At 30.2% G+C, this 23,342-nt stretch overlaps 5 protein-coding genes across 8 annotated transcripts; 3 read left to right on the top strand and 2 right to left on the bottom strand.

The window, feature by feature from the left end:
- Window positions 1-1,374: 1,374 nt before the first annotated feature.
- Window positions 1,375-3,020, bottom strand: LOC108342162 (uncharacterized). Of its 3 annotated transcripts, XM_017579879.2 has the most exons (4): window positions 2,439-2,978; window positions 2,267-2,329; window positions 2,001-2,075; window positions 1,375-1,806 (listed from the first exon to the last, which is right to left on the bottom strand). In XM_017579879.2, the coding sequence occupies exons 1-4, from the start codon at window positions 2,712-2,714 to the stop codon at window positions 1,441-1,443; spliced, it is 780 nt and encodes a 259-aa protein (XP_017435368.1). In that variant the 5' UTR covers window positions 2,715-2,978; the 3' UTR covers window positions 1,375-1,440. The 3 variants fall into 3 exon arrangements, with proteins under 3 accessions (XP_017435368.1, XP_017435369.1, XP_017435370.1); XM_017579880.2 differs by lacking the exon at window positions 2,267-2,329 and having other exon boundaries at window positions 2,439-3,012; XM_017579881.2 differs by lacking the exons at window positions 2,001-2,075; window positions 2,267-2,329 and having other exon boundaries at window positions 2,439-3,020.
- Window positions 3,021-6,762: 3,742 nt separating this feature from the next.
- LOC108341964 (uncharacterized) lies at window positions 6,763-9,593 on the bottom strand. Of its 2 annotated transcripts, XR_008248300.1 has the most exons (6): window positions 9,314-9,593; window positions 9,085-9,192; window positions 8,921-8,991; window positions 7,187-7,726; window positions 7,036-7,111; window positions 6,763-6,922 (listed from the first exon to the last, which is right to left on the bottom strand). XR_008248300.1 is itself a non-coding variant. In XM_017579663.2 (4 exons), the coding sequence occupies exons 1-4, from the start codon at window positions 9,527-9,529 to the stop codon at window positions 7,399-7,401; spliced, it is 723 nt and encodes a 240-aa protein (XP_017435152.1). In that variant the 5' UTR covers window positions 9,530-9,593; the 3' UTR covers window positions 7,144-7,398. The 2 variants fall into 2 exon arrangements, 1 of the variants encoding a protein (XP_017435152.1); XM_017579663.2 differs by lacking the exons at window positions 6,763-6,922; window positions 7,036-7,111 and having other exon boundaries at window positions 7,144-7,726.
- A 1,789-nt stretch (window positions 9,594-11,382) lies between these two features.
- On the top strand, window positions 11,383-12,048 carry LOC108342701 (uncharacterized). The gene has a single exon (XM_017580494.2). It carries the CDS (start codon window positions 11,446-11,448, stop codon window positions 11,869-11,871), a length of 426 nt encoding a protein of 141 aa, XP_017435983.1. The 5' UTR covers window positions 11,383-11,445; the 3' UTR covers window positions 11,872-12,048.
- A 1,327-nt stretch (window positions 12,049-13,375) lies between these two features.
- LOC108341043 (uncharacterized) lies at window positions 13,376-16,487 on the top strand. The gene is made up of 6 exons (XM_017578650.2): window positions 13,376-13,827; window positions 14,055-14,254; window positions 15,091-15,231; window positions 15,420-15,500; window positions 16,039-16,163; window positions 16,250-16,487. The coding sequence occupies exons 1-6, from the start codon at window positions 13,605-13,607 to the stop codon at window positions 16,296-16,298; spliced, it is 819 nt and encodes a 272-aa protein (XP_017434139.1). The 5' UTR covers window positions 13,376-13,604; the 3' UTR covers window positions 16,299-16,487.
- Window positions 16,488-18,336: 1,849 nt separating this feature from the next.
- LOC108342626 (gibberellin-regulated protein 1) lies at window positions 18,337-19,253 on the top strand. Its single transcript, XM_017580422.2, has 3 exons — window positions 18,337-18,494; window positions 18,619-18,658; window positions 18,816-19,253. The coding sequence occupies exons 1-3, from the start codon at window positions 18,417-18,419 to the stop codon at window positions 18,995-18,997; spliced, it is 300 nt and encodes a 99-aa protein (XP_017435911.1). The 5' UTR covers window positions 18,337-18,416; the 3' UTR covers window positions 18,998-19,253.
- The last annotated feature ends 4,089 nt before the right edge of the window (window positions 19,254-23,342 follow it).

Here is a 23,342-nt window from a genome sequence, read left to right as displayed (position 1 = left end):
CCACCACCACACCTTTCTCTCTCCACCTCTCCTTTATTATTTTGTCCCTAAGTAAAATTTTATTTTTAGGATTATTATTTTTTATTTTTATCCATTCACAACCTATTTCACTAATAACCTGTAGATGAGTAAAATACTTTTCTTTCATTTTAACATTATATTTTTTTCTTTCTTTCTTTCGTCTACTACAAGTTGCAAAGGTTGATGGTGATGGAAAGAATTATCAAGCAGTCTCCCTCCCGTGGTGCAGTGTCGCTCTCGTGGTGCAAGCAGTGACGCTCATCGATGTTCCTCCACACCACGACGGCAACACTCCTTCACACCACAGCGGCAATGGAAGTTTTCAAACAAAAAAAATGGAAAGAAAAAGGAATAAAAGTGCGGGAGGTGAAACGGAGACGGGGAAAGGGGAAGAGAATTCTGTGGGTGGGTGCTGGGAAAGAAATTAGGGTTTCAAATTATTTAAAATAGGATAAAAGTAAAAATCTTTTTAACTTAAGGATATAATTGTATTTAAAATAATGTGGAGAGGTGAAGGAAGTATAGGGTGGTGGTGGAGGGAGCAACACCCAAAAAATGGGGTCAATGCATAAGCCCAAAACAGGCCCAATCTAGAACAGGTACAAGGCCGAAACAAACCCTAACTCAAAACACAACAAGGCGGCGTGACTTAGATTTTTATTTGTTTTTTAAAATTTTGAATTGAATCTTATTTTACTCAAGAGACTAGAGTTACTAAAGTGCATCAACCTTATCCCACGTGCATTGATACTCATAGTTTCCATAGTCTTTTGGAATAAAAAAATATAGTTAAACACACACCAATTTCTCTCACCAACCAATTCCTTTCTGCTCAAGCTAATATTTGGTTCATTTTTTACAAGTTCTATGAGAGATTGAAGCCAATCCAAAAATAAATAAATTTAAAAACACGGCATTGTCATCATCATTATTGTCATGCATTCATTTATGACAACACAACTAAATAAAATGTTTAAAAACCAAACATAAACGTATGATTCTAAAAAAAACAGTTAATGAGACATAAAAAAAGATATTTATATTTAAAAGTAGATAGTTTGAAAAAGTAATTAGAAGACACAGTGACCAGTGAGAAGGTAATGCTGATACACCATTTCTTTTAAATTGCCTTAAACTCTAATCAGAAACGTTATTATCATTATCATGACTCAAGAAACAAAATTCCGACAAAATCTGTGTAGGAGTTTCCACGATATATACATTCTGGTCTGTGAACAGTACCATCCTTGAAATTCCTTAATAATAAAAATATTATTGAAGGTAAGAACTTAAAAGGAAGAGTGAGAGAAAGAATAGAAAAAAGAATTCTGTGTGTATGAAAATATAGGATTTGGCTAATATAACGATAGTAATATTATTATTATTATTATTATCATTAATATTATAATAATTATATCATCATCTACAAGAGTAACGGGGTTTACTAATTCCTATTGAATTCTTGAACCTGTAAATGTGAAGCCTATTCTGACGTGCCTGAGCTGCCATGGCCCTACTCAGATTCCTGTTAGCCACATTCACACTCATATCCAACGGTTCACAAAACTCCATAGTCATGGACTCTTCAAGTGGTAGGTTCAGATCGGGAATTCCAATTGGACCCACATCGTTACTACTCGAAGATGGTACTCCAGACGACGTCGTTGCAACTCCACACGCCGACTGATTCGAGATCAACGGTGGATGATGCGCCACACCGGGGAATTGCGGTTGCTGTTGCGGTTGCTTGTGTACTACAACACCTTGCCTTGGGCCATGAGTTAGCTGTAAAAAAAATAGCAATTTAATAATTAATAAATCTAAATAAAGAAGTGGACCCACCATCAGAAAATAAAGATAAAGCAACATAAATATAACTAGAACGAGAAATACCCAACAAAAAGGAAAAAAAAGGGGATAAACACAAAAAGAAAAGAAGATTGGCAGACTAGTGGGAGTAGTAGTAGCGGCAGTAATACCTCTTGTTTTTTAGCTTTCAGCTTCAAATTGTAGTCTTTCAACTTGTCGAAGTAACAATTGACGTTCTTAATTTCCTGTCAAGAATTTTCACAGATCAACTATGGTTAAGCAAGATTTCTTCTTTCCTTTTCAAAATTTCACTCTCGTATTTAAGAGGGTCCAAATCCAAACACGGGAAACTCAGGAAACAGCCCGGGTTACTCGCTAAACCCTATCTCTTACAATCGATTAAATTGAAACAGAGAGAGAAAGAACGAGAAGTTACCCCGGAGAGCAAATCGTTGTCTTTGCTCAAATCCTGTATAATCTTCAGACAGTGTTCTCTCTTCTGTGAGTTTTGAAGTAAACCCAGAAATTACAAGGACGAAAGAAAGAGACACAAAAGAAAAAACATAGATTTGAAAGATAGAATAAAAGGAAAAGGAAAAGGAAAATACCCTTTTGAGAGAAACGTTTCTTCTGAAGAGAGAGGTTGGGTTTTCATCGGATTCACTGGGAGAGAAGGAGAGAGGGGTTGCGGGACTCGAAGCTTCCTCTGCTTTCGGATTAACACTAATCGCAGATCTCTTTTTCTTCCGACCCCACGACTGTGGAAGGATTCCGTGGCCGCACTCCAATTCCAATATTAAACTTCGGAGCTTCACGAGGATTTCTGCAACTTCGTTCTCCTTCGTACTATACGAGGAGACACTCGACCCAGTCCTCTGTTTCATCCTCGTAATCTTTCTCCACTGGTCCTACTAATCTTCGTTTGGCGTTCCTCTAAATTTGAATTCCCATTGCAGAGGGCAAAGATGAAGAGAGAAATAGATAGAGTAAGAAGGATGAGAAAGAGATAGGAAAGAGAGAGAGAGAGTTTGGGTTTTTGTGTTGGTAGGAAGAAAGAGGCTCCTTCTGCGTCTGCTTAATAAAAAGGGAATTTGGAAATCCACAGCACGCGCTTAAGGTTGACACGTGTCGTGTGTGGAAGAACTGAGGTGACTAGGGTTTATGGTTGCTTTGAGTGATTTTTTGGTCGCGCTCTTTTTTGCATTCCGATAGGATTCATTGGTCGTGCCGTTCATTCTAGCAAACAAGACTTATCACATTTTCTTATGCAGATCTTTACAAGACTACTGATATTATTTCTCTCAATACTTTTTTTTACCACATTTAATATATCTTTAAACATTTATTATCTCTATCTTTTATATTTTTTTTTAATTTTTATGTCATGATAAATAATTAAAAAAATTTAAATATATATATATATAATTGAAAGTCAAAATTTATATTGATATCTAACATACACGACCTTATTTAAAGTATTAAATATGCTTTTGGACTAACTACTTTTAGGTCGTTATTATATAAAGACAATTTAAATAACACTTTCAACAGCTAAAACAATAATGTAAATAGTACTTTTAGATAAAAGCAAAATAAAAAATTATTTCTTTTCACAAAAATAAAAAGTAATAACATAAGAAGTAATTTTTGAATCGAATATAAAAAATAAATTTCGATTAAATATAAGAAGTAAAAACATATTAAGTGTTTTTTTTTGTTTGTGATAGTTGATAATACATTATCTTTGATTTGTAGCTTAATTAGTTAACTTTTGAAAAGTTACTAACAATACTCGATGGACGCGAAATTATACAGACTGGTGTATTAAATTCTTTTAGAAAAAGTATTTTTTGATATACCTAAATTTTTTATATTAATTTGACATTATATTTACTTATTTTTTTTTTTTTAAATATAAAATTTTATTCTTTTATGATGATTTTATTTTTGTATTATGTGTAAAATGAATGTAAAAGTGTGTCATAATACTATTTCTCATAATTTTATAGTTAAAGTTTCTAAATTATAAAATACTTAGTTAATTTTTATAATATTATTATAAATATTTTTTATTTATTTTATAGAAATTGTTTAATTAAAAATAATTAAATTTTAAGAAAAACAGTCAAATTAAAAAATGATTAAAGTATAAAGAAACATTCATTTAAACAATAAAATTCATAAAATGGTTTTCTTAGTTTAAAAAATTATATTTTAGAGATAAAATTAAAAACAAATATGATATTAAAATAAGAAATACTCTTATATATAGTTATAGATAATATATGAATGTAAAAAATTACAAAAATCATTCATAATAGTTTTTTTTTGTTTAAAACTAAATATATTAAATTATTTTTTATTTGTATTTTGATTTTGTAACATCCAAAAATATAGCATATAGATTAATCACATATAACAATATGATAGATCAGTTCTCCAAAAGTTAGTAAAGTATTTAGCAATACAGTTATCCAAAATAACTATAAAACTAAAAACACTTTATAGAGTACCATAAGTTTGATACAAAACATAGACATAAACCGAACGGTTATACAACACCCTGTATAAACCGATCGGTTTATAAAAGATAAGCTAAGCCTATTGACCGAACAGTCCTATCTAAGCTGCAGGATTCTCGCCTTTCAATGTTTGTTCCACCGAACACTCATCGCCTTCTGCTCACATCCACAGGATGATCATTGCAAGAGAAAAAGTAATCGATCGGACAATATAAGATAAAACAAGAAAGTAAGATAAGCTAATGTAATTTAGTTATAAACACATCTATACATTTCATGCAAGGTCGATCGCTATATCATGCCAACATATACATTTCATACCAACATTTAAACTCATTATATGCAATACATATATATATTTCCTTAAATACATTACATTTAAAATAAAAGAAATTACTTTCAAAAGTTCTCAAAATAGAAATATATGGACAATTTTTCTATAGAATTACTCCTCCGCACATAGTAACGTTTTAAAAACATAATCGTCCAATGTATTAATCAAATAACATAAGATAAACTAATTGAAATTCATAAATGTATATAAATAAATAATCATATAAATATTTCATTAAAACAATTTATCATTATTTTATCTCCATTAATTCAATCTTATAATTTTATCAATTCAACCGTAGAATAAGATATACGACCACATGTCACCTTGATATCAAGTGACAATCTTCATCCTTACAAATATTATTTTTATTTAAAACCATTACAAAAATTATGGTGTCTCTCAATATTGAACAATTATTATATATCTTTATTAATTTTTCATTCCTTCTTTATACCTTCATCTACGTAATCTGGGTTATAATTAAAACTTGAAGTCTCACCGTACTTAAAGAATCCATTGAACGACATGGACAAAAAAAATAAAAACTATTGATTTCAACTAAACTAAAGTAAGTATTTATCTTTTAAAACACTTTTTCTTTTATATAGTAATCAAATAATATTTATTTCAGTTCAAATAGATTTTAACCCATCAAAGCATGCATTATCGTTTCATCATCAATTACATCTTTACTTATAAAAAACAATTCAATTAATAATCTTTGAAATAATATTATTATTTCATTATTAAAATCTTTAATACTCATATATAAATCATAATTTAAATAAACACAAATTCACTGTAAGACATCTATTAGTACAAATATATGAATTAACTACATGACTATTGTCAAAGTAATTATTATGTTTTATCTTAAATCATACCTTATAACTTCTTAGGATAGTTTTTTTCATCTTCTACCTTCTTTTGTCGCTGCAAAACTTTTCCTCCTTAACCAAAAAAATAAGATTTTTTTTCTTATTTTTCTTGATTTTTGTTTGAAAACATCCATAAATAATTGTGTGAAGGTTTGTTTTGATCTTTTGGAAACATCCACGACTCATGTATTATATTGAATGTTGCAGTTCAACCATCAACAGAATTACATGTTTTAAGCTTCTCACTGCACTGACCTAGATTATTCAAGTGCATCATTTGCTCTTTCTAATCCAATTAATATTGTACTTAAAAGACAACTTCACTACTTTTTTAAAAGACTATTTTTTTTTCGTTCAGACCAATAAAATATTTTAATATAGTTTTAAAATATTTAAAAAAATCAAATGAATTATTTGAATAAAAATTAAAATATCCACATGTTAATAAAATTAATTTTAATTTTAGATATACAATATATTGAAATGCGAATAAATATAAATTATAATCTATGTTTTTATTTTCAAATATTATTTTCTTGATGTAATTATTATTTTGTAAAACAGTCTACTCTTCAAAACCTATTATTTAGACCGCAACTAAATAGAATGGATAAAACATGATTTATAAATAACAAATATTTAATAAAATTAAATTAATTACATTTTTATATTTCTTAAATATTATAATTTCACTATTATAATATTTCAAATCCAACTTCTAAAATTGAAATTTTCAACTATCACAAATTTTTTTTTTTAAATTTATGATAGTGGGAAATTGTTTTATGTTTTCTAAATTTCGGTTATTTGTAAATAGGTTGAACTTGGTAAATTGATTTTTACATTCGCAGTTGTTACCGATTTTGTCTATGCTAATTTCTTTATACATTCTTGAGTAAAGACTTTAGTTTAATATTTTTTCAAGTATAACAAAATTTCGAATCCAGTATTTATAAAAATTAACGTATATGGATAAGTTTAACACTTTTTATTATTTAAAAAGAATTGAGAATCCACGGCATTCAGATTAAATGCATTTCTGTCCTTTCAATCATAAAATATATTTTAATTACTATTAAATATGCATATAAAACGTATTATGACAAATCTACTATCTACTATGTCATATAAAAAAAAAAACACTAGATGAAAAAGGAAACGATTGGCTATGTAAAACTAAAAAAACAATGCCAAATCGGGTAGAATGTAATAACCCGCTACCTGAATAAAATTGAATTTGCAAATGTAACTTGTAACATTCTGATTCCCTCCAACCTTCTCTTTCCTTAAACTCTTATAATAAGCTCTCATCTCTGATAACATCCCACAATCCTTAAACTCAAACGCCTCAAATCCTACAGATAAAAGAAAAAAAAAACAACCATCAGATAACCTCAATCTCCTTGCATCAGAGTCTATTTCTCTCTAAGATGCATGCCCTCTGAGAACAAAAAAAAATCATGAATACCTCAGAGTTACACATCAAAAAGCAATCACCGATCTCGATTTCTCTGCTAATGAAACTCCAAGCGTGCAAGTGAATGCTAAAGGAAAAAACATTAAAGAAATACAAAAATAAAAAAGCGAAAACAATTAGAAATGAAGGAATAGTTTGCCACCAGCTATCCACCATAGTTGTGCATAATTTACCCCCCTTATCTTTCTCTTCCTCATCCTATCCAAATCCACAAAGAAAAAGTAATACATCAGACAAGACACAGACGTGTGTCAGAGTGAGAGTTGAGATGTGAGTATTGAAGCAGACTGGTTAACATTCCACAAGTTAAATAACATCATGTCAAAATAAAAATGTTGTCACAGATGGGCATAATTAAGCCATTTTTCTCCTCTTTGATAAGGTCGACATAATAAATTCATCATCAGAATCGGTGACATCGTCATCTTCTGAGCTTAGAGCCTTAGACTTCCTCTTGTTAGACTGCTTCGACGTGGAGTTCGTAGTACTCTTTTTAAGAGAAGACAAAGGGGAAGTTGGGTTTTTCTTCTTAACTGTCACAGATTTGGTGATACTCTTGGTGCTCCTCTTCGCAGCCGATACCACCTTAACTGGAGAAGACAGCTTCTGCGGACATTTCTTTTGCTTCTTCTGAAATACTTCTTTTGCAATTTCCTTAGGCAGCAACCCCGATTCCATCAGCCTGAAATTATGTGCAGTCATGGTCATGATAAATAAACAGTCTTATATTCTTCATTAACTATGGAAGGCATGTTTTATTGCTTGAAAGATAACCGCAAATATAGATTTTTCTTGTTTAAACAATGATTACATTTTGACACATGCTTAATGTAAACTTTCAATACTATGTGTCACTTGTTGCTTAAGGTTTGTCACTACATGTTGAGGAGTGATTTAATGAGTGATCATAAACATGGGAAATGGGGAAATACACATCTATTGTCAAAACCATTATAACTATAAATAAAAAACTTATGCCAGATCTACCACTTTAATCACTCTGAGATATAAAATGAATAAGTGTTGGCAAATGCTAGGTGCTACATGCCCTAGGGGTATAGGAGGGGACTCAGTTGAGCCAACATATCCTCCTTTTACCCCCTTAACCCTTATTTCTGTCATCAAATTGAGAATCAGAATTTGCCCATCTCACTCAACATTTGAGAGGGATGAAAAATGGGTCAATCTCGACATAGGGGAGGAAAGACAGGGAGGCCTCCAGATCTGCCTTTAAAATGGTTTATCGTTTGCCCAGACAAATTCATATGTTACCAAGACTCACTTGAGGTGTCATGAAAGCTGGGAAATTACTATTGCGCCAAATGCCCACCTCTTAACAAAATTGGTTTCATTCAATTGCGTTCAAGGTTACACGTGAAACAGCATTCTACCACCAGTACAAAGTCCATTTCATTGGCAAAGATATTTAGCCTGATATTATATCCCTAACAAATGAAAACAATCCACAGGGCATTTAGCCAACTGAGACCCTAAAAAATTCATTATTTTACGCGTTTGAAAATTTTCTCTATATTCCAGTTACGTGTGCCAAAAGATTTTTAGCTAAAAGCATGCTAACTGTTCTTTCATCGCTGCACTCATTATTAGCTCAAAAACAAGCATAACTAGTTTATTCACAGTGAATGCTCACAGGCTCTTTCGGTGTTTTTCCTGGAGCCAAATGACTGTTTCAGCTAAATTACATTCCACAAATATTGTTATAAGGGTTAAATTTTTGTAAGAGCTAACAAAGTCCTAAGGGGGCAGAAAACAGTAACAAAACAATTCTACCTCCCTTGACAAATCACAACCCAGTTCCTTCCCACCTTCATTCTCCAAAGTAAAGTTCTAAATGAGAAAAAAAAAAGAGACTCACCAGATTTGTGACATTTCGCTGTTGGGAATTTGCTCGTATAAACTCTCGTAGAAAATCCGAAGAGGATCTTTCTGAAAAATAGGAAAAATTACAACCCTGTTACTCAATTCAAAACTTTAGATGACCCTGAACAAAAACGAGAGCAAAGAGAAGCATTCGGATACCTCCTCCGGTGGATCACGTTTCTGGCCAGGTAAATCATAAACCTTTCTCTCTTTCTTCTTCTCCTTCTCCTTTACTTTCTCCTTTGTCTTCTTCTTTTTATTCACTTCCTACAATTTTAAACCCAAACAAACGAAGTCAAAACACAGTCCACTCCATATCATACCATAAACCTTTGAAAACAAGTAAAATAATAAAAATGAAAAAGCAGAACTCAAATGTAAGAGAAACCTTGGAGTTGGAGGTCCTTCTGGCGAGGGGAAGGTCGTCGTCGTCGTCTTCGATTTCCTTCTTGACTTTAGGTTCCTTCTTGACGGGCACGGCTTTAGGTTTCTTCTTCACGGATTCGACCTCTTCTTTCTTAACTTTTGCGACCTTTTTGGAAACGGAACTCTTGTTGTTGGACTCCTCCTCTTTCTTCACCGGCTTAGAATCTTCCGAAGCCATTTCTCTGGAAAATCAATTTCAATCTCCAGTAAGGGGAGAATTCACATTGAAGTTATGGATACCAGAACTAAATGTTTTGGATGTCTTTCGTACAGACATATTGGGCTTGGCCCCAAAAAAGGCCCATATTACCTTTTTCTTTTCAACCCAATTTTCAAATATATGGAGAATATTAGAAATATGATTACTTAGTTCTTACTTCTGCTCCTAAATATGCGCATAAAATTTGTAATGTATTAAATAAATATTTTTAATAAATACTTATGTATAGTGGACATGCGTATTCAGTTACCTGTTGTTTATAGAGTAGATAATGATATTATAGAGTCAACATCTGAATATTTGTTACTTGTTAATATTTATAATTGAGTTTTATCTAAATATTAAAAAATAAGTGATTCAAATAAATTATTAGTCATAGAAATATAAATTAATAAATTTGATTCTACATATTTAATTTTTTTGTACTTAAACTGATAAAATTGAAATTATTTTTCTTTTATATTTAGTTTGTTTTTTATTTATATTTTTTTTATTCAATCCGGTTTTTATTTTTATAAAAAAACTCATTGCAGTCACTTATGTTAAAATTGGTTTGAACACAGTTTGAAAATTTTATGTGTTAAAATCTCATGTGTCAAAATTTAAATTACTTTAATATGCAATACTTTTAAGTAGAATATAACTAGAATATTTAATATGTGACAGACTTAAATTTTAACATATAATAATTCTAAGTTGTGTCAATTCCAATTTAACATAAGAACACATCAAACTATTTTTACTAATCAAGTCATGTTTTTACTATAAAATAAAACAAATATATTTTTTTATTAAAATATAATTCGTTTTAATCTCAAGTTAATTGAAATAATATTTTTATATTGAGTCGTCATATATAAATCATATATAATGTATTATCCATTTGAATATAGCAACTCTCTTACAATTTTTTTGTTTAAAAAGCATTTCAATATGTTAAGATAAGAAATCATATTAAAATTATTATTAGTCTTCACTATTAAGTGACTAAGATTATTGCTGTAATAAGTCTCACTTAAAGTCTGGAAAAAATAAATATTTTTGTTTGGACTATCATTTTTGATCTTACAGATGACATTAATATCCCGATTTCTAATATATTAAGATAATATTGTTAAAGGTTAATTACCATATCACTTTAAAGTTTGAAATTTTATTACAATTTTATTTTTAGAAAACAGCTATACAATGATTTCATTTGATATGTTTATTTCCACTTCCTTGATACATAGAAACCCGGGGCACTAGCGGCCGTCCCTCTAGACATGTTAAACCGTTTAAATATTTAAAAGTACATTTATTTTGAAATTAAATAAAAAACTTTTTCTTATATGAATTCAATGTTTGCAATGTTTAGTGATACTTTAAAATTATGATATATTTTTTTTGGGGGGAAATTCATAAAATAATGTTTCCATTATATATTTAAGATTTTGATGAGATGCGGAAGCATTGTTAGCCGAATCCATATTCCATGTAAAAGCTTTGGGTGGAAAAGCAAAGAAGAATATATTCATGCAGTTCACAGGCCGCGAGTGGCTTTTCATTTGGTATCAATCCCAAAGAGAAGGTGGTCTGGTTTGAGATGTAACCCACCTTAGAATTTATGCCAAAGCCAACACACAAATTATGCACCAAATTCTGTGGTCTTATATTAAATATATATATATATATATATATATATATATATATATATATATATATATATATATATATATATATATATATATATATATATATATATATATATATATATATATATATATATATATATATATATATATATATACTCCTGTTTAGTTTTCTACTGCACTATAAATAGTAGCCACCACACACTGCACGTTACCATTAGAAATACAGTGAGAGAAACAAAAATGGTGTGGCCGTTGAAGGAGAGAAGGGGTCCAGCATGGAAGCAAGGCTGGACGACAAACACTCTCTGCTCTTTATCTGCGCCACCTTTGCAACTCCTCGCCATAGTTGCCATAGTCATGTTTTTGTTGTTTGTTCCGTCTTACATTAACTTCAAGTCCACCGTGCACACAGCCACTGTCGGTTTCCACGTCTTCCTCTTGCTCTTGCCCCTTTTCTTGATTTTCGTTGCCTACGCCATCTCTAAACACGGATCGCGTCTTGTGCTTCCGGCGCCGCCGCCGTTCTTGGGTGGCATACGACTGAGAACAGAAGGTGGGGGGTTTCCCTGGGGCGTGGCGGCGTTGGTGGTGTTGCTTTTGGTTTTGGCCTCTTACCTCTCCAATTTCAGGTCCATGTGGTCACCAATCATTTCGAGACCCTACTAGATGATGCAACTATCGTATGTAAGTCATCGCCAATTTTTGTGTATCAGTTCACAATATATTAAAAAATATAAATTTTACTTTTCTTTTAAGTTATTAGATAACTTTGTATCTTAAATTTTACAAGAAAATTATCAAATTAAAAGGAAGGGGATTCTAATTTTTTTTTTTATAAATAAATAATTGTTTATCATGTTATAAAGGATGTAAGCCAGATCGTTTACATGCATTTTAGCTCCGTTCCTCAGATTGACGTATCTTTTCTATTCTATTAATGAAGCGACAGTGTCTAAGGTTTTCAGATTCCAAACACGTAATTAATTCCGAAAGCAGAAGAGTACTGTTACTGAAAATAAGTATGCGAGAAAAATATTATATAATATGATATCATACTCTTCTGTCTCTCTCGCTCTCACAGATATGTATATATGTGTTTTCTCTTTCTAAATATATCAACTTTTCTAATTAAATTTTTGGGGTTTTCATTAAATTAGATCACGTTGATATGAATATGAACAAGATTTATGGGTTATGTTACATTTTTGTATTAAAAATCTTGCAGTTTTAACTAGATCAATGTTCTTGAGATTTTATTTTTTTATTTTCATTGCATTTTTTTCAGGAAGCGTGTGCAAAAGATTTTTCTAGTATTTTTAGAATTTTAAATCAGAAAAATACGTTTTCAATATTTAATTTATCTTTTCAAAAATAATATTTACATGAAACAATTTCTTTTGAATACTTTTTTTCCATCTTTTCCGAAAATAATATGGTCACGAGAGATGAGAATAGATCATTCTTGGATTGAAATAAAAATGACGTTATTCATATCAAATCATTTAATAGGATAAAAATGAATATTTCAATAAAAAGAAAATATTAATTTTTTGTTAATAAAAAAATTATACAAATATTCTACATAATATTTAAATAATTAATCATAGTTTATTACTTATAAGAATAAAAATTATAATTTTCAGAGTTTATTTTTTTGATATAAAAACATTTGTCTTGCTGAAAGAAAAAATGTCTTTCAAATGTATTAGTACATGTATATGTATACGTATCTTGCGTCCATCCAACACTTCAGACTCAGGTGGATCAATCATACTAAGTTTCCTGCCATAGTTAAAAGGTAATATAGTGAATAATTTTATTTAATAATATTTTATTAGGTTAAATTTCCTTTTTGTCGTCATATTTTGTTCGTATTTATACCACGGATTATTTAAGAAAAAAAAATCTTTCTGACAATATTAAATTAGCATATATTCTTTTGGTAATGATCAGTCATTTCAATATTTGTTGCGTAATGTACGGAACTTGACTTTTATTTTAATTTTAATTTTTGTCTCTGTCTTTAAATATTATTTGTAAAAAAGTCCCCACAAAACTGGTAAAATATTTTACCCTCCCTTCATTTGCATTAATGGGCCATTACCAAACTCGTGAGTGGGCCGTGTCGTGTACGCACCCGCCCAGCTTCATAAACGAAAGATGCAGGGACGAGATGAAGTGGGAAGAAGAGTGGTTGAGCAACCCACCCGTCGCATAGATAACGAATAAACAAAAACCTATAAACTAATGTCACACGTGTCCTTCTTAATCATCGTCAACTGGGAACACATATTAGATTGGATTGTATTTTAGCTTCTTTCGTACCAAGTTACAAAACACAAGACCAGACAAAGTGACAGACAAATAATCTGTTGGGAAAAGGAAAAAAAAGAAGAAGAATGAAGGGAAGCAAGAGGCCGATCCACGCCGTGAAGACATGGTTTCGGCGCCAACCGCCCAAGATGAAGGTCTTTCTTGCGGTGCTAATCGGTCTGGCCGCCTTGCTCTTCCTCAGAATCGTTGTTCATGACCACGATAGCCTTTTCGTTGCCGCCGAGTTTGTCCATGCATTAGGAATCTCCGTCCTCATTTACAAACTCACCAAGGAAAGAACCTGTGCCGGTACAAATCCCTTTGTTTTCATTACAATTTTACCTTCAACGCCTTTTTCCCCCAAAAAAGATAAAAATTACCGTTGACATTTCAGGGTAGGGTTGTGTTAAATTGCACCTTTGGGTTGATGGTTGATGTGACTTTTGCTGTGTTTTTCCTATCCTGCTACGGTATTAGCAGAAATTAATGTTGCATGTTTTTTGTTTGCATGTAACGGGCGATTTAAATCTTCGCAGGGCTTTCGCTGAAATCGCAGGAGCTGACGGCAATATTCCTAGGCGTAAGACTTTACTGCAGTTTTGTGATGGAATATGATATACACACCTTACTCGATATGGCAACATTGGGAACGACCATCTGGGTTATCTATATGATACGCTTCAAACTCAAATCTAGTTATATGGATGATAAGGATAACCTTGCAACATACTATGTGGTAAGTCATTCATGTTTACAGTTTGTAATGTTGCTTTTGTTCAGCCTTGCTGTTAAGCATCTCACAAATTTTCGTATGTAATTTTTATCTAAGGAGTAATGCCTGAGGAACTCTTGCATTAGAAACTTTTTTTTTTCGGTTAGGCGCTAAATACAAAAAAACTGCAGTTGGTCAAATCTGAGGTTTCTAATTGGAATAGTGTTGTGTTGAAAACAGTTTAGAAACTTCTCAAATTTGTAAAATTATTATGTTATGTTATGTTATATTTATGTTTATTGTTAGATGGATTTCCTTTTTTTCCTGCATGGGTACTACAGGTCTAGTTGAAATTTAGTTTCCAATAGTTATTGTTGATTCTTTGTGTGCTTCCTCCTTAAAAGGAGTATGGATTTCCAGAAAAAGGAGAAGGGAAGGAGGTTGTTTGAATGTGTTCTATGATTCCTGCTAGCTTGTTTGGCTGGATTACCTGTTCAGAAACAGAGTTATTAATGTTTGACTTTGTGGAAGGTGATATATGACGTGTTTGATTCAATTTTTTGTTTTTAAAATCTTCATTGATGAATTTGAAAATGGGTTCAATGCTGCGGAGATTTCACCTTTTCATTTGTTACCATTTTTGTGAGTTTTCTCTTTATCTTGAATGGAATTGTCTTAGTTTTAAACACAAGTAGCCAACTTTATCACTCATTGAAAGTATTTTTGTCGTGGCAACTAGGATATTATATCTTTTATAACTAAGATACATGTTTTATCTTTTATGTGACTAAATGAATGGATGATTCAATTCCTCTGCCTTTGAGTATGGGGTGTTCTGATTTTCTTTTACCAAAATGTAGGTGATACCTTGTGCTGTGCTGTCCTTGTTTATTCATCCGACAACCCGACATCATACAGTTAATAGGATTCTCTGGGCATTTTGTGTTTATCTTGAAGCTGTTTCTGTTCTCCCTCAGCTGCGGGTCATGCAGAACGCAAAGGTCTCAAATATATACTTTTCGGCCTATACCTTTTCTTTATTATCTTTTATTTGTTTGAAATGCTGCTGCTGCTGCTGTAATTATTTTCTTTGCCCGTTAGTCTTCCTAAATACAGTGATCAGATCCCCCAATTTTGCCTGTTAGTCTTTCTAGTAACGCTGGATTTAATTCTTAAATTCAACTTTCAGATCGTTGAACCATTCACCGCACACTATGTTTTTGCCCTGGGAGTTGCAAGGTTCTTGAGTTGTGCACATTGGGTTCTCCAGGTTTGTCTAATTTTGAACTTCTCCAAGTTTTTTTATCACCTAATTCTTGAAATACATATACGGATATATCCTAATATGCTGTAAATTTGTGGTTTGGAGAATTTTCATATTTAGAACCTTGAATTATGCATACTTTATTAGTAGTATTTGCTTGAATGTTCCTGTACGACATTCTTCTTTTAAACTACTTTACCCGCACGGCAATAAGGTTCTGAGGGTTCTAAGGAGAGTTGTTGCATAAGAGTTTTGGCATCGAGACCTTTTGTTTGCCAGTTATATCTTTTGACCTTCTCAACCTTTAATATCCAATGATACATAGGCCAACCATATGGTTTAACCCGGTTTTGGTTACCTTTTCTATCAAGTTAGATGAACGAGCTTTTGAAAAAGTTGAAGTGAATGATGAACTTTAACTCATGCAAGAATTTTGATTCATTTACCTCCTTGATTAATTTTTTTCTTCTCTTCCTGTGAGTAATTGTTTAGTTCATTTCAACTGATTGTGTGATCAAGAAAATGACTGCTTTGTCTTCCTCAGGTAATAGATACTCGTGGACGTCTACTAACTGCATTGGGTTACGGATTGTGGCCTTCATTTGTTCTTCTATCAGAAATTGTTCAAACCTTCATCCTGGCAGATTTTTGCTACTACTACGTCAAGAGGTGAATAGTAAAATTCAAAGAATATGCAATATCTTAATATGCTCTTTGTCAACTTTCTAACGCTTTTCATTCTTCCTTGACTGCAGTCTTGTCGGAGGACAACTTATTGTTCGACTTCCTGCAGGAGTGGTGTAATTTTGACATTCCTTCTCAGATTCCTCAAGTTGAGCAAGCCTTTTGCTTGTGGCACTCAGAAAGTCAGAATAGATATAGCAGCCAGAAGAGTTTGATATGTTATGTATACGCATCACTGAGTGAATTTGAGTTGAGAATGTACTACACATGTAACTTTCTGAAATTTTAATTTATCTTTTGTTTTGATCAGTTCTTCATGTTAGTATTAATAACGTATATATATATATATATATATATATATATATATATATATATATATATATATATATATATATATATATATATATATATATAAGTATTTTAAATTAAAAATAAAAAGTATTCAATTAAAATACTAATATTTTAGGGTTGTTAAATGGTTCAAAAGGGTATCAAGATATCAGAGTTCTAGTATTAATTAGTAGTTAACATATATCAACATATCAAATTTTGATTTGGATAAGGAGCAAATGTCTACCTGTGTTGCTCGTTTAGATTGTTAAAGGAGTAGAAGAGTGGTCCGAGGAGGAAATGAAAATGATAGGTTTTTAATGGTAAGGATGGACAACTTTCTTTATCTTTTTTATTTTAATTTATCTTAAATATATTTTCATTATATAATTGGGTACTTTGTTTTTCAATCTTTGTAAAATTATTTAATTATTTTGGTCTCTAAAATTATGTTAAGCATTTACCTTTTAGTTAAAAAAAATTATTTTTTATTATTTTAATTTTTATGTGTGCCTAACATTGAATTTGATATGCAACATATAGTTGTTATATGTGAACGATGTGTAATTCGATGATATGAATTTTGATTGTTTTGTTCTATCTCTAATGAATTAAAAAAAAAAACCATGATTTATAGTAAAATATTAGTCAATGAGTATTGTACATTTTCATATATTTTAATGTTTCATTGCTTTCTATTACTCATATTACTGAAGTCTTTTTCATTGAGATATAAAAATCGTCTCCCCTTTTCATTCCTAATTTTAACTTCTCATTTGTATTAAACCTCCTGTAATATCACCTACGTGACTTTATTTTATTATTTTAAAACTTTTGTATTCATTATTTTCATTTCTTAATTTATTCCTTTATAATTAACAGTAATAAGAGTTCTGGAATTACACTCAACGAATCATATCTAAACAATTTAGAGGAACAAAATAGAGAAAAGATAATCTGATATGATCATGTAACAGCTGTGGTAGCAAAGCATAGACAGCTGTAAGGATTGCGTTGTGTTCTGTAACCCTTTTCCTATATTTCAGGTTACTTTATTTTCTACTTTCTCTTCCATCTCACATTCCAGATTCACGCATCACCATCTTCCAAAGCCATAGTTAGCGGCGAGCCACTTGACAAATTCTTGGCTGTTATAATTATAATCCAGCACCTGTACTTTTCCTTCATCTAACCAAAATCCTTCCATTCAATTTCATACAATATATCTTCCACCCAATAATGCACTCTATAGTGCGTAATCAAATTCTATCACTGCTATCACTATATCATTCTCCCACGCTTCCGTCGCACCCAAAAAGCTTACGTAAATCTAACTTCATCACACTCTTTTCTCTCATACCATTTGCGTTATGTTTGTTGCATTGCGTTATCCATCCAAAAGCTTGCCATGTTAGTAATATGTTTAGCAAGTTTATGAGAGTCATCGTGAAGAAGTATTCAGACAAAAATCGTGTTTTTGGCTTAATGAAGGACTGCGTCACTTTTGATAGCCACGTGAACAGTTGGTGACGAAGCAAAAGCACTTTGTCGCCTGTTTTTTTATGCTTCCCGAAGCTCTTTTCTTTCACCACCAAATATGTCCTCATCACTCACTTATAAACACTTCCAATTTCATGTCTCTTCCGCGTCGCATCACAACAAAGAGTATCCCACTCCCATTTTTCTTATCATATGTTTTTGTAGATATATATATATATATGGAATACATGAATTCATTTATGTTTTAAATTACATGTTATTATACTTATAATTATTTTAAGTAAATTCCATTGAGAAAATGCTTTGAAAAGCTCGTAAACTATTTATCTTTCAACTATAAATAAAGGGTCCAATTTCACATGCCATGCACTTTTCATTTTCAAGTAAAACACCTCTTCCAATCTAACCATGCCTCTCTCCAAGCTTCTACTCGCATCCCTTCTGCTATCCTTTCTCCTCTTCCATCTGCTTCAAGCTGATCAAACGGTGATTAAAATTAAAGAAGCCGCTTAATTCTTCGTTTATTTTTGTTTACTCATTCATTATATTTTATAATACTCCTTCTGCACTAGTTAATTAACTGATTTATCGTGTTCTTGAGAAACCGCAGGTGCAGGCACAGACCCAGGGTTCTCTTGTTCAGCAGATAGGTATTGCATGATCTGCATCGTTCTTGTTAAGAGAACAAAACGAACAGCGTTTTCTTAATTTTGAATATATATTCAGGAAGATCTAGTATACGTAATTTCATGTAGCTATTTTGATTATTTGAATGAATAGGATTTTGAATTTGAGTTGATTTGACAGATTGTAACGCTGCATGTGGTGCGAGGTGCCGTTTAGCATCTCGTCAGCGCATGTGTCACAGAGCTTGTGGAACCTGCTGCAGACGCTGCAACTGCGTACCACCGGGAACTGCCGGTAACCAGGAAGTGTGTCCCTGCTATGCCAGTCTCACCACCCACGGTGGCAGACGCAAGTGCCCTTAGAGATTTCCATCAGTGTGAAGCCATGCCATGCAAGTTACTATTTATATATATATATATATATATATATATATATATATATATAACATACACAATATATGTTCTTGTTTTGGTGAGTTGCGTGCAGAAATAAACCCTTCGTATTCAATGCATGTTCGATCGTTGCGTTGCCACAGTTTGTGAGTGTTGTGCCTTTTCTGTATCTGCTGTTGTATTGTATCCTCCAACTTATATAAAGAAGAGCTTTCTGTTATTGCTATTTTGGGTGAAACTGATTCGAGCCTTCTACACTGTTGATCAATATCATTTTAAATAGAAACATCTGTTAATTAAATTTAATAGAAAATCAAAAATTAAGTACAAAACTCAATTAAGTTTTTTAATATTTGAAAAAAAGGCTTTTGTAAATTTAGTAGAAACTAGTTAACTACCTAAAGGCTTAAAAGCTTAAAGCTAATCACTTAATTGGGTTAGACATTTTTTATGTATAAAATTTTAATTTTAAATGCTTAACACAAATGTATTTTGGAACATTTACTGTTTAGTTTTTTAATTAATTTTCAACTATTTAAAAATTAATTTATAGAAATTTGTTTTAATCACCTTTTTCTTTGTCAACCATTATACCTTTTGCATTTTGTGTATCTACAATTCATCTTATTTCATATTTCAATTTTAAATGTTCTCAATCAAATTTAAAAAAGAAATAAATAAATAAAATCATGATATATTAATAATTTTTTTAATAACTTTTTATAATAGATTATATACCACAATTTTATTGATTTGTATATTTGAAATGTAGCCATCAACGTCATATTTGTATAAAGTAGTGTTGTAGTTAAACTAATGTAATGTAATATAAGAAGTATTTAATAAAAAAATAACATAAAATAAACCTATCATATAGTATAATTCATGTCTTCAATAATGATGCTAAAATGATGAAGTGAGTATAGCAATGTCTTTTTCAAAACAATGTTACAAAACTTTCAGAAGGTTTTTGAACATATACTGTAAACAATCAATATTATTTAAATGAACAGTGTAACATAAAGTGTAAAAATTGGAACTTCGTATTTTAAAAACAAATTGAACAAAAAACCCCTTCCGCTTATGAAAATGAGCAAAAAGAATTATAAATATTTAAAAATAAAAATAAAATAAACTATAAGAATCTTAAAAACTACAAAAGAAGTACCCCAACCAACTAAAATTAACTTGTTTTATAGAACACATTAATATCGACATATAAAAATTCAAATATAAGAAAAAATTAATTAAAAATGTTTTGTCAGATAATTTCCTAATAACTAGAACTAACAGTCATTATCAAACAAAATTTTAACCTTTTTACTGTTAGTCCATTGTAGTAGTTAATTTGGGCCTAAGCCTGATGAATCTTGAGTGGGCTGAATATTCTGAAGCCTTACTCAAGGATAAAAGTGGGCAATATCTTCCTTCACTATCATAAAACATGATAATCCCAAATTGTGCCTAGTCAAGAGTGATGTTTTTTTTTTCTTCTGAATTGTCAGACTCTAAAATGTATTTTAAATCTAAAAATATATATAGAATTGTATAATTCGTAATGGATTTAAACAAATATATTAGGTTTAAAAAAGAAGAGCGAAATAGCTTTTGTAACTTATTTCATATTTTTAAATATAATGTTAAATGTGTAATTCAAAACACATGTTTAGATCTGAAAGTATTTTCAAAATTACAAAATTAAAACATATTTAAAAAAATATTGGATTCCGGAAATATGTAATTCAGAATGTTTTCAAATTCAAAAATATCTTCTAAATTACACATTTCAGAATGTTTTTTTTAATGCATTTTAAATTGTGTGAATAAAAAGAAATGTAATAACTGAAGTGGAAATGTTTATTTTTTACTACAAAAAGCATTTGAAAGTTAGATACTTTTTAGTTTCTGAATATTATTTGATTGATATGTTGGTAGCTTAAGAAATACTAATATACTTAATGTTGGAAGATAACAACCTCAAGTAATAATCTAATCAGATTTACTCGAGTTATGTTTCTTAACTTTCCAGTTTTGAAAAAACAAAATATGTTGTAAATATTTTTTTTTCTATTTTAAATATGTGAATAGGAGAGATTTAATGTCAAATCTATCTTTTTAACATGTATCCCACTAAAGTGTTTGAATATAACTCAAACAACAAGTAAAAATAAAAATTATGATTGATTTTATATTTTATAAAAAATATAACTCAAACAAGGTGATATTGTCCAAGCAAAATCTTTTATATAAAAATTAACATATGCAAATATTATTTTTCTTCAATTTTCAAAACTAGATTTTATGAGGAACTTAATTAAATAAATAAAAAATAAATTTTATAAGAAATTAAATTAAGGAAATAAGAAATACTATTTATATCATATGTTTGTATCACTTTGTAGGGTGAAAAATAAACCTTGTATGGTAAGAAGGACAGTTTTCCTTAAATAAATACAAGTTTATGATCCAACTAAAAAGAAGAAAGGTCATTGGTAAATATCTTTACAAGAATGCAAAAATCTTAATAGAAATTCTGATTTCTCAAAGTCCAAAAATGAATGCAACTTGAGATACATACATAATATCCATTTAATTCACCTTCAACAACTCATAAAGCTTCATAAAAGTTTATTAAATTCTTCTTAATTTCTCCACTAAAAAATTTATTAAATGATCAATAATAAAATTTTTTTTTTCACTGTAACTGACTTAAATAACTCAAAAAAAGACACTAAGATTTATCCGACATAAATTTAAAATATACATTATATAATTTATTTAAAGTAAAATATCATGGTATCAATATTTAAAATAAAGGAGAAAAAAAAGTAATCTAATTTAACTTTTTAATACAATATATTAATTTTAATATGATACAAACTTAGTCAATACAAAGTTAAATATCTAAAATTAAAGTATATTCTATTATATATTTTAAAATTAAATAAATATGTTGTAAATATAATATACCAGTATATACATTATTATGTTTATAACATCATAATAATAACAATAACAAAAAATATATAATAATAAATACTTGGTTAAAACTTTTGAAATGGTTATAAAAAGTTCCTTTCACATATCACTTTGTCAACCATAATGGCTTTATATTCAAATATGTACACTTAGTTTACAAATTTATTTATTTACGGTATTATCTATATCTTTCATTTGGTTCATTTTTCGTAGGAAGTATATACTCATTGGAGACGAAAAAAAAAATGAATGTCTGAAGACTTAAATAAGGAAAAGGATAAACATAGATATATAATTTCTCTTTTAGTTTAATTTTGTAATAATGTATTTAATAATATTTTGTGCTAACATTTTATTTTTATTTTTTAGATTTATAAAAAAATGCAGTAAAAATACTTATTTTATTTAAAAAGAAAAGACAATCATACATACTTATTTGTTGAGATGTTAGTTGTTAATTATGGAAAATATGTCAGTTTTTTTTTAACATATTAGATTAAGGTAAAGTAATGAATGTACTTATTAAGAAATCAATAATTAAGAGAACTTTTCTAAAAACTACAGTATTATAATTTTAAATAGTTACTCTATAACCTTTTTAAAAGCAACTTCAACCCTTAAACTTTCAAAATAAATTCTTTATATGATACAAGAATTCAGTAGGTGAAGGACACACAATGGATGCAGTAATGAACAGAACTTAGAAGAAGAGAAAACAGATGTGGTTTTCACGTAGGAAGCATGACTTCTGCTGCCTAGAATCAAATAATAATAAATGGAGCTTCAACTTTGAATTTCATTTCAATCTCCAATTTCTCACACACTCCTTTCCTTCCGCACGTGTAGCAGACTCTTGTCTTCTCATTACATCCACTTGACCCATCTCAAATGCCACGTGCTTCTCACGCACCGGACCCACACATGGTATGAAATTAATTAAATAATAAAATTATAATGTGAGTAACTAAAAAACAAGAGTAGAAAACAGAGTGTGAGAAACAGAGAAACATGCAATCAGAGCAAGCTTCTCATGCCGCACTGCTCGGAGAGATGCCATCTGACATCCTTATCTCCTCTGCAACATTTCATTCTCAAACTAAATTCAATTTTTTTCTATTAATTATTATTAATGAAAATAACAAATGAAATACTGATAATTCCCATGTAAACCACACGTTACCCTTGGAAATCCTTGAATACAACAATTATCACGGATATAACATTTGATAGGCATCCTTTTTCTTTTTCTTTCTCTTTCTCTTGTCTTTCTTTTCTCGTGAGTACCACACTGCTATTTATTTACCCTTCACTCTCTCTCTCTATATATATATCTCTC

Source organism: Vigna angularis, chromosome 4, assembly GCF_016808095.1.
Source record: "Vigna angularis cultivar LongXiaoDou No.4 chromosome 4, ASM1680809v1, whole genome shotgun sequence".
NCBI classification, from domain to species: Eukaryota; Viridiplantae; Streptophyta; class Magnoliopsida; order Fabales; family Fabaceae; genus Vigna; species Vigna angularis.
The sequence above is the reverse complement of the archived record's forward strand: the minus strand, read 5'-3'. Positions and strand labels throughout refer to the sequence as shown.

What these genes read in the sequence shown, in the direction of transcription:
- LOC108341043 (XM_017578650.2), top strand. Translation starts at nt 13,605, where the DNA reads ATGAAGGGAAGCAAGAGGCCGATCCACGCCGTGAAGACATGGTTTCGG. An exon ending in CAAGGAAAGAACCTGTGCCG is followed by an intron (nt 13,828 to 14,054) that starts GTACAAATCCCT and finishes AAATCTTCGCAG; the next exon opens with GGCTTTCGCTGAAATCGCAG. An exon ending in ACCTTGCAACATACTATGTG is followed by an intron (nt 14,255 to 15,090) that starts GTAAGTCATTCA and finishes ACCAAAATGTAG; the next exon opens with GTGATACCTTGTGCTGTGCT.
- LOC108342701 (XM_017580494.2), top strand. Translation starts at nt 11,446, where the DNA reads ATGGTGTGGCCGTTGAAGGAGAGAAGGGGTCCAGCATGGAAGCAAGGC.
- LOC108341964 (XM_017579663.2), bottom strand. Translation starts at nt 9,529, where the DNA reads ATGGCTTCGGAAGATTCTAAGCCGGTGAAGAAAGAGGAGGAGTCCAAC. An exon ending in GAAGGACCTCCAACTCCAAG is followed by an intron (nt 9,193 to 9,313) that starts GTTTCTCTTACA and finishes TTAAAATTGTAG; the next exon opens with GAAGTGAATAAAAAGAAGAA. An exon ending in AACGTGATCCACCGGAGGAG is followed by an intron (nt 8,992 to 9,084) that starts GTATCCGAATGC and finishes CCTATTTTTCAG; the next exon opens with AAAGATCCTCTTCGGATTTT.
- LOC108342162 (XM_017579879.2), bottom strand. Translation starts at nt 2,714, where the DNA reads ATGAAACAGAGGACTGGGTCGAGTGTCTCCTCGTATAGTACGAAGGAG. An exon ending in ACAACGATTTGCTCTCCGGG is followed by an intron (nt 2,076 to 2,266) that starts GTAACTTCTCGT and finishes AATTCTTGACAG; the next exon opens with GAAATTAAGAACGTCAATTG. An exon ending in TGAAAGCTAAAAAACAAGAG is followed by an intron (nt 1,807 to 2,000) that starts GTATTACTGCCG and finishes TTTTTTTTACAG; the next exon opens with CTAACTCATGGCCCAAGGCA.
- LOC108342626 (XM_017580422.2), top strand. Translation starts at nt 18,417, where the DNA reads ATGCCTCTCTCCAAGCTTCTACTCGCATCCCTTCTGCTATCCTTTCTC. An exon ending in TGCTTCAAGCTGATCAAACG is followed by an intron (nt 18,495 to 18,618) that starts GTGATTAAAATT and finishes GAGAAACCGCAG; the next exon opens with GTGCAGGCACAGACCCAGGG. An exon ending in TTCTCTTGTTCAGCAGATAG is followed by an intron (nt 18,659 to 18,815) that starts GTATTGCATGAT and finishes TTGATTTGACAG; the next exon opens with ATTGTAACGCTGCATGTGGT.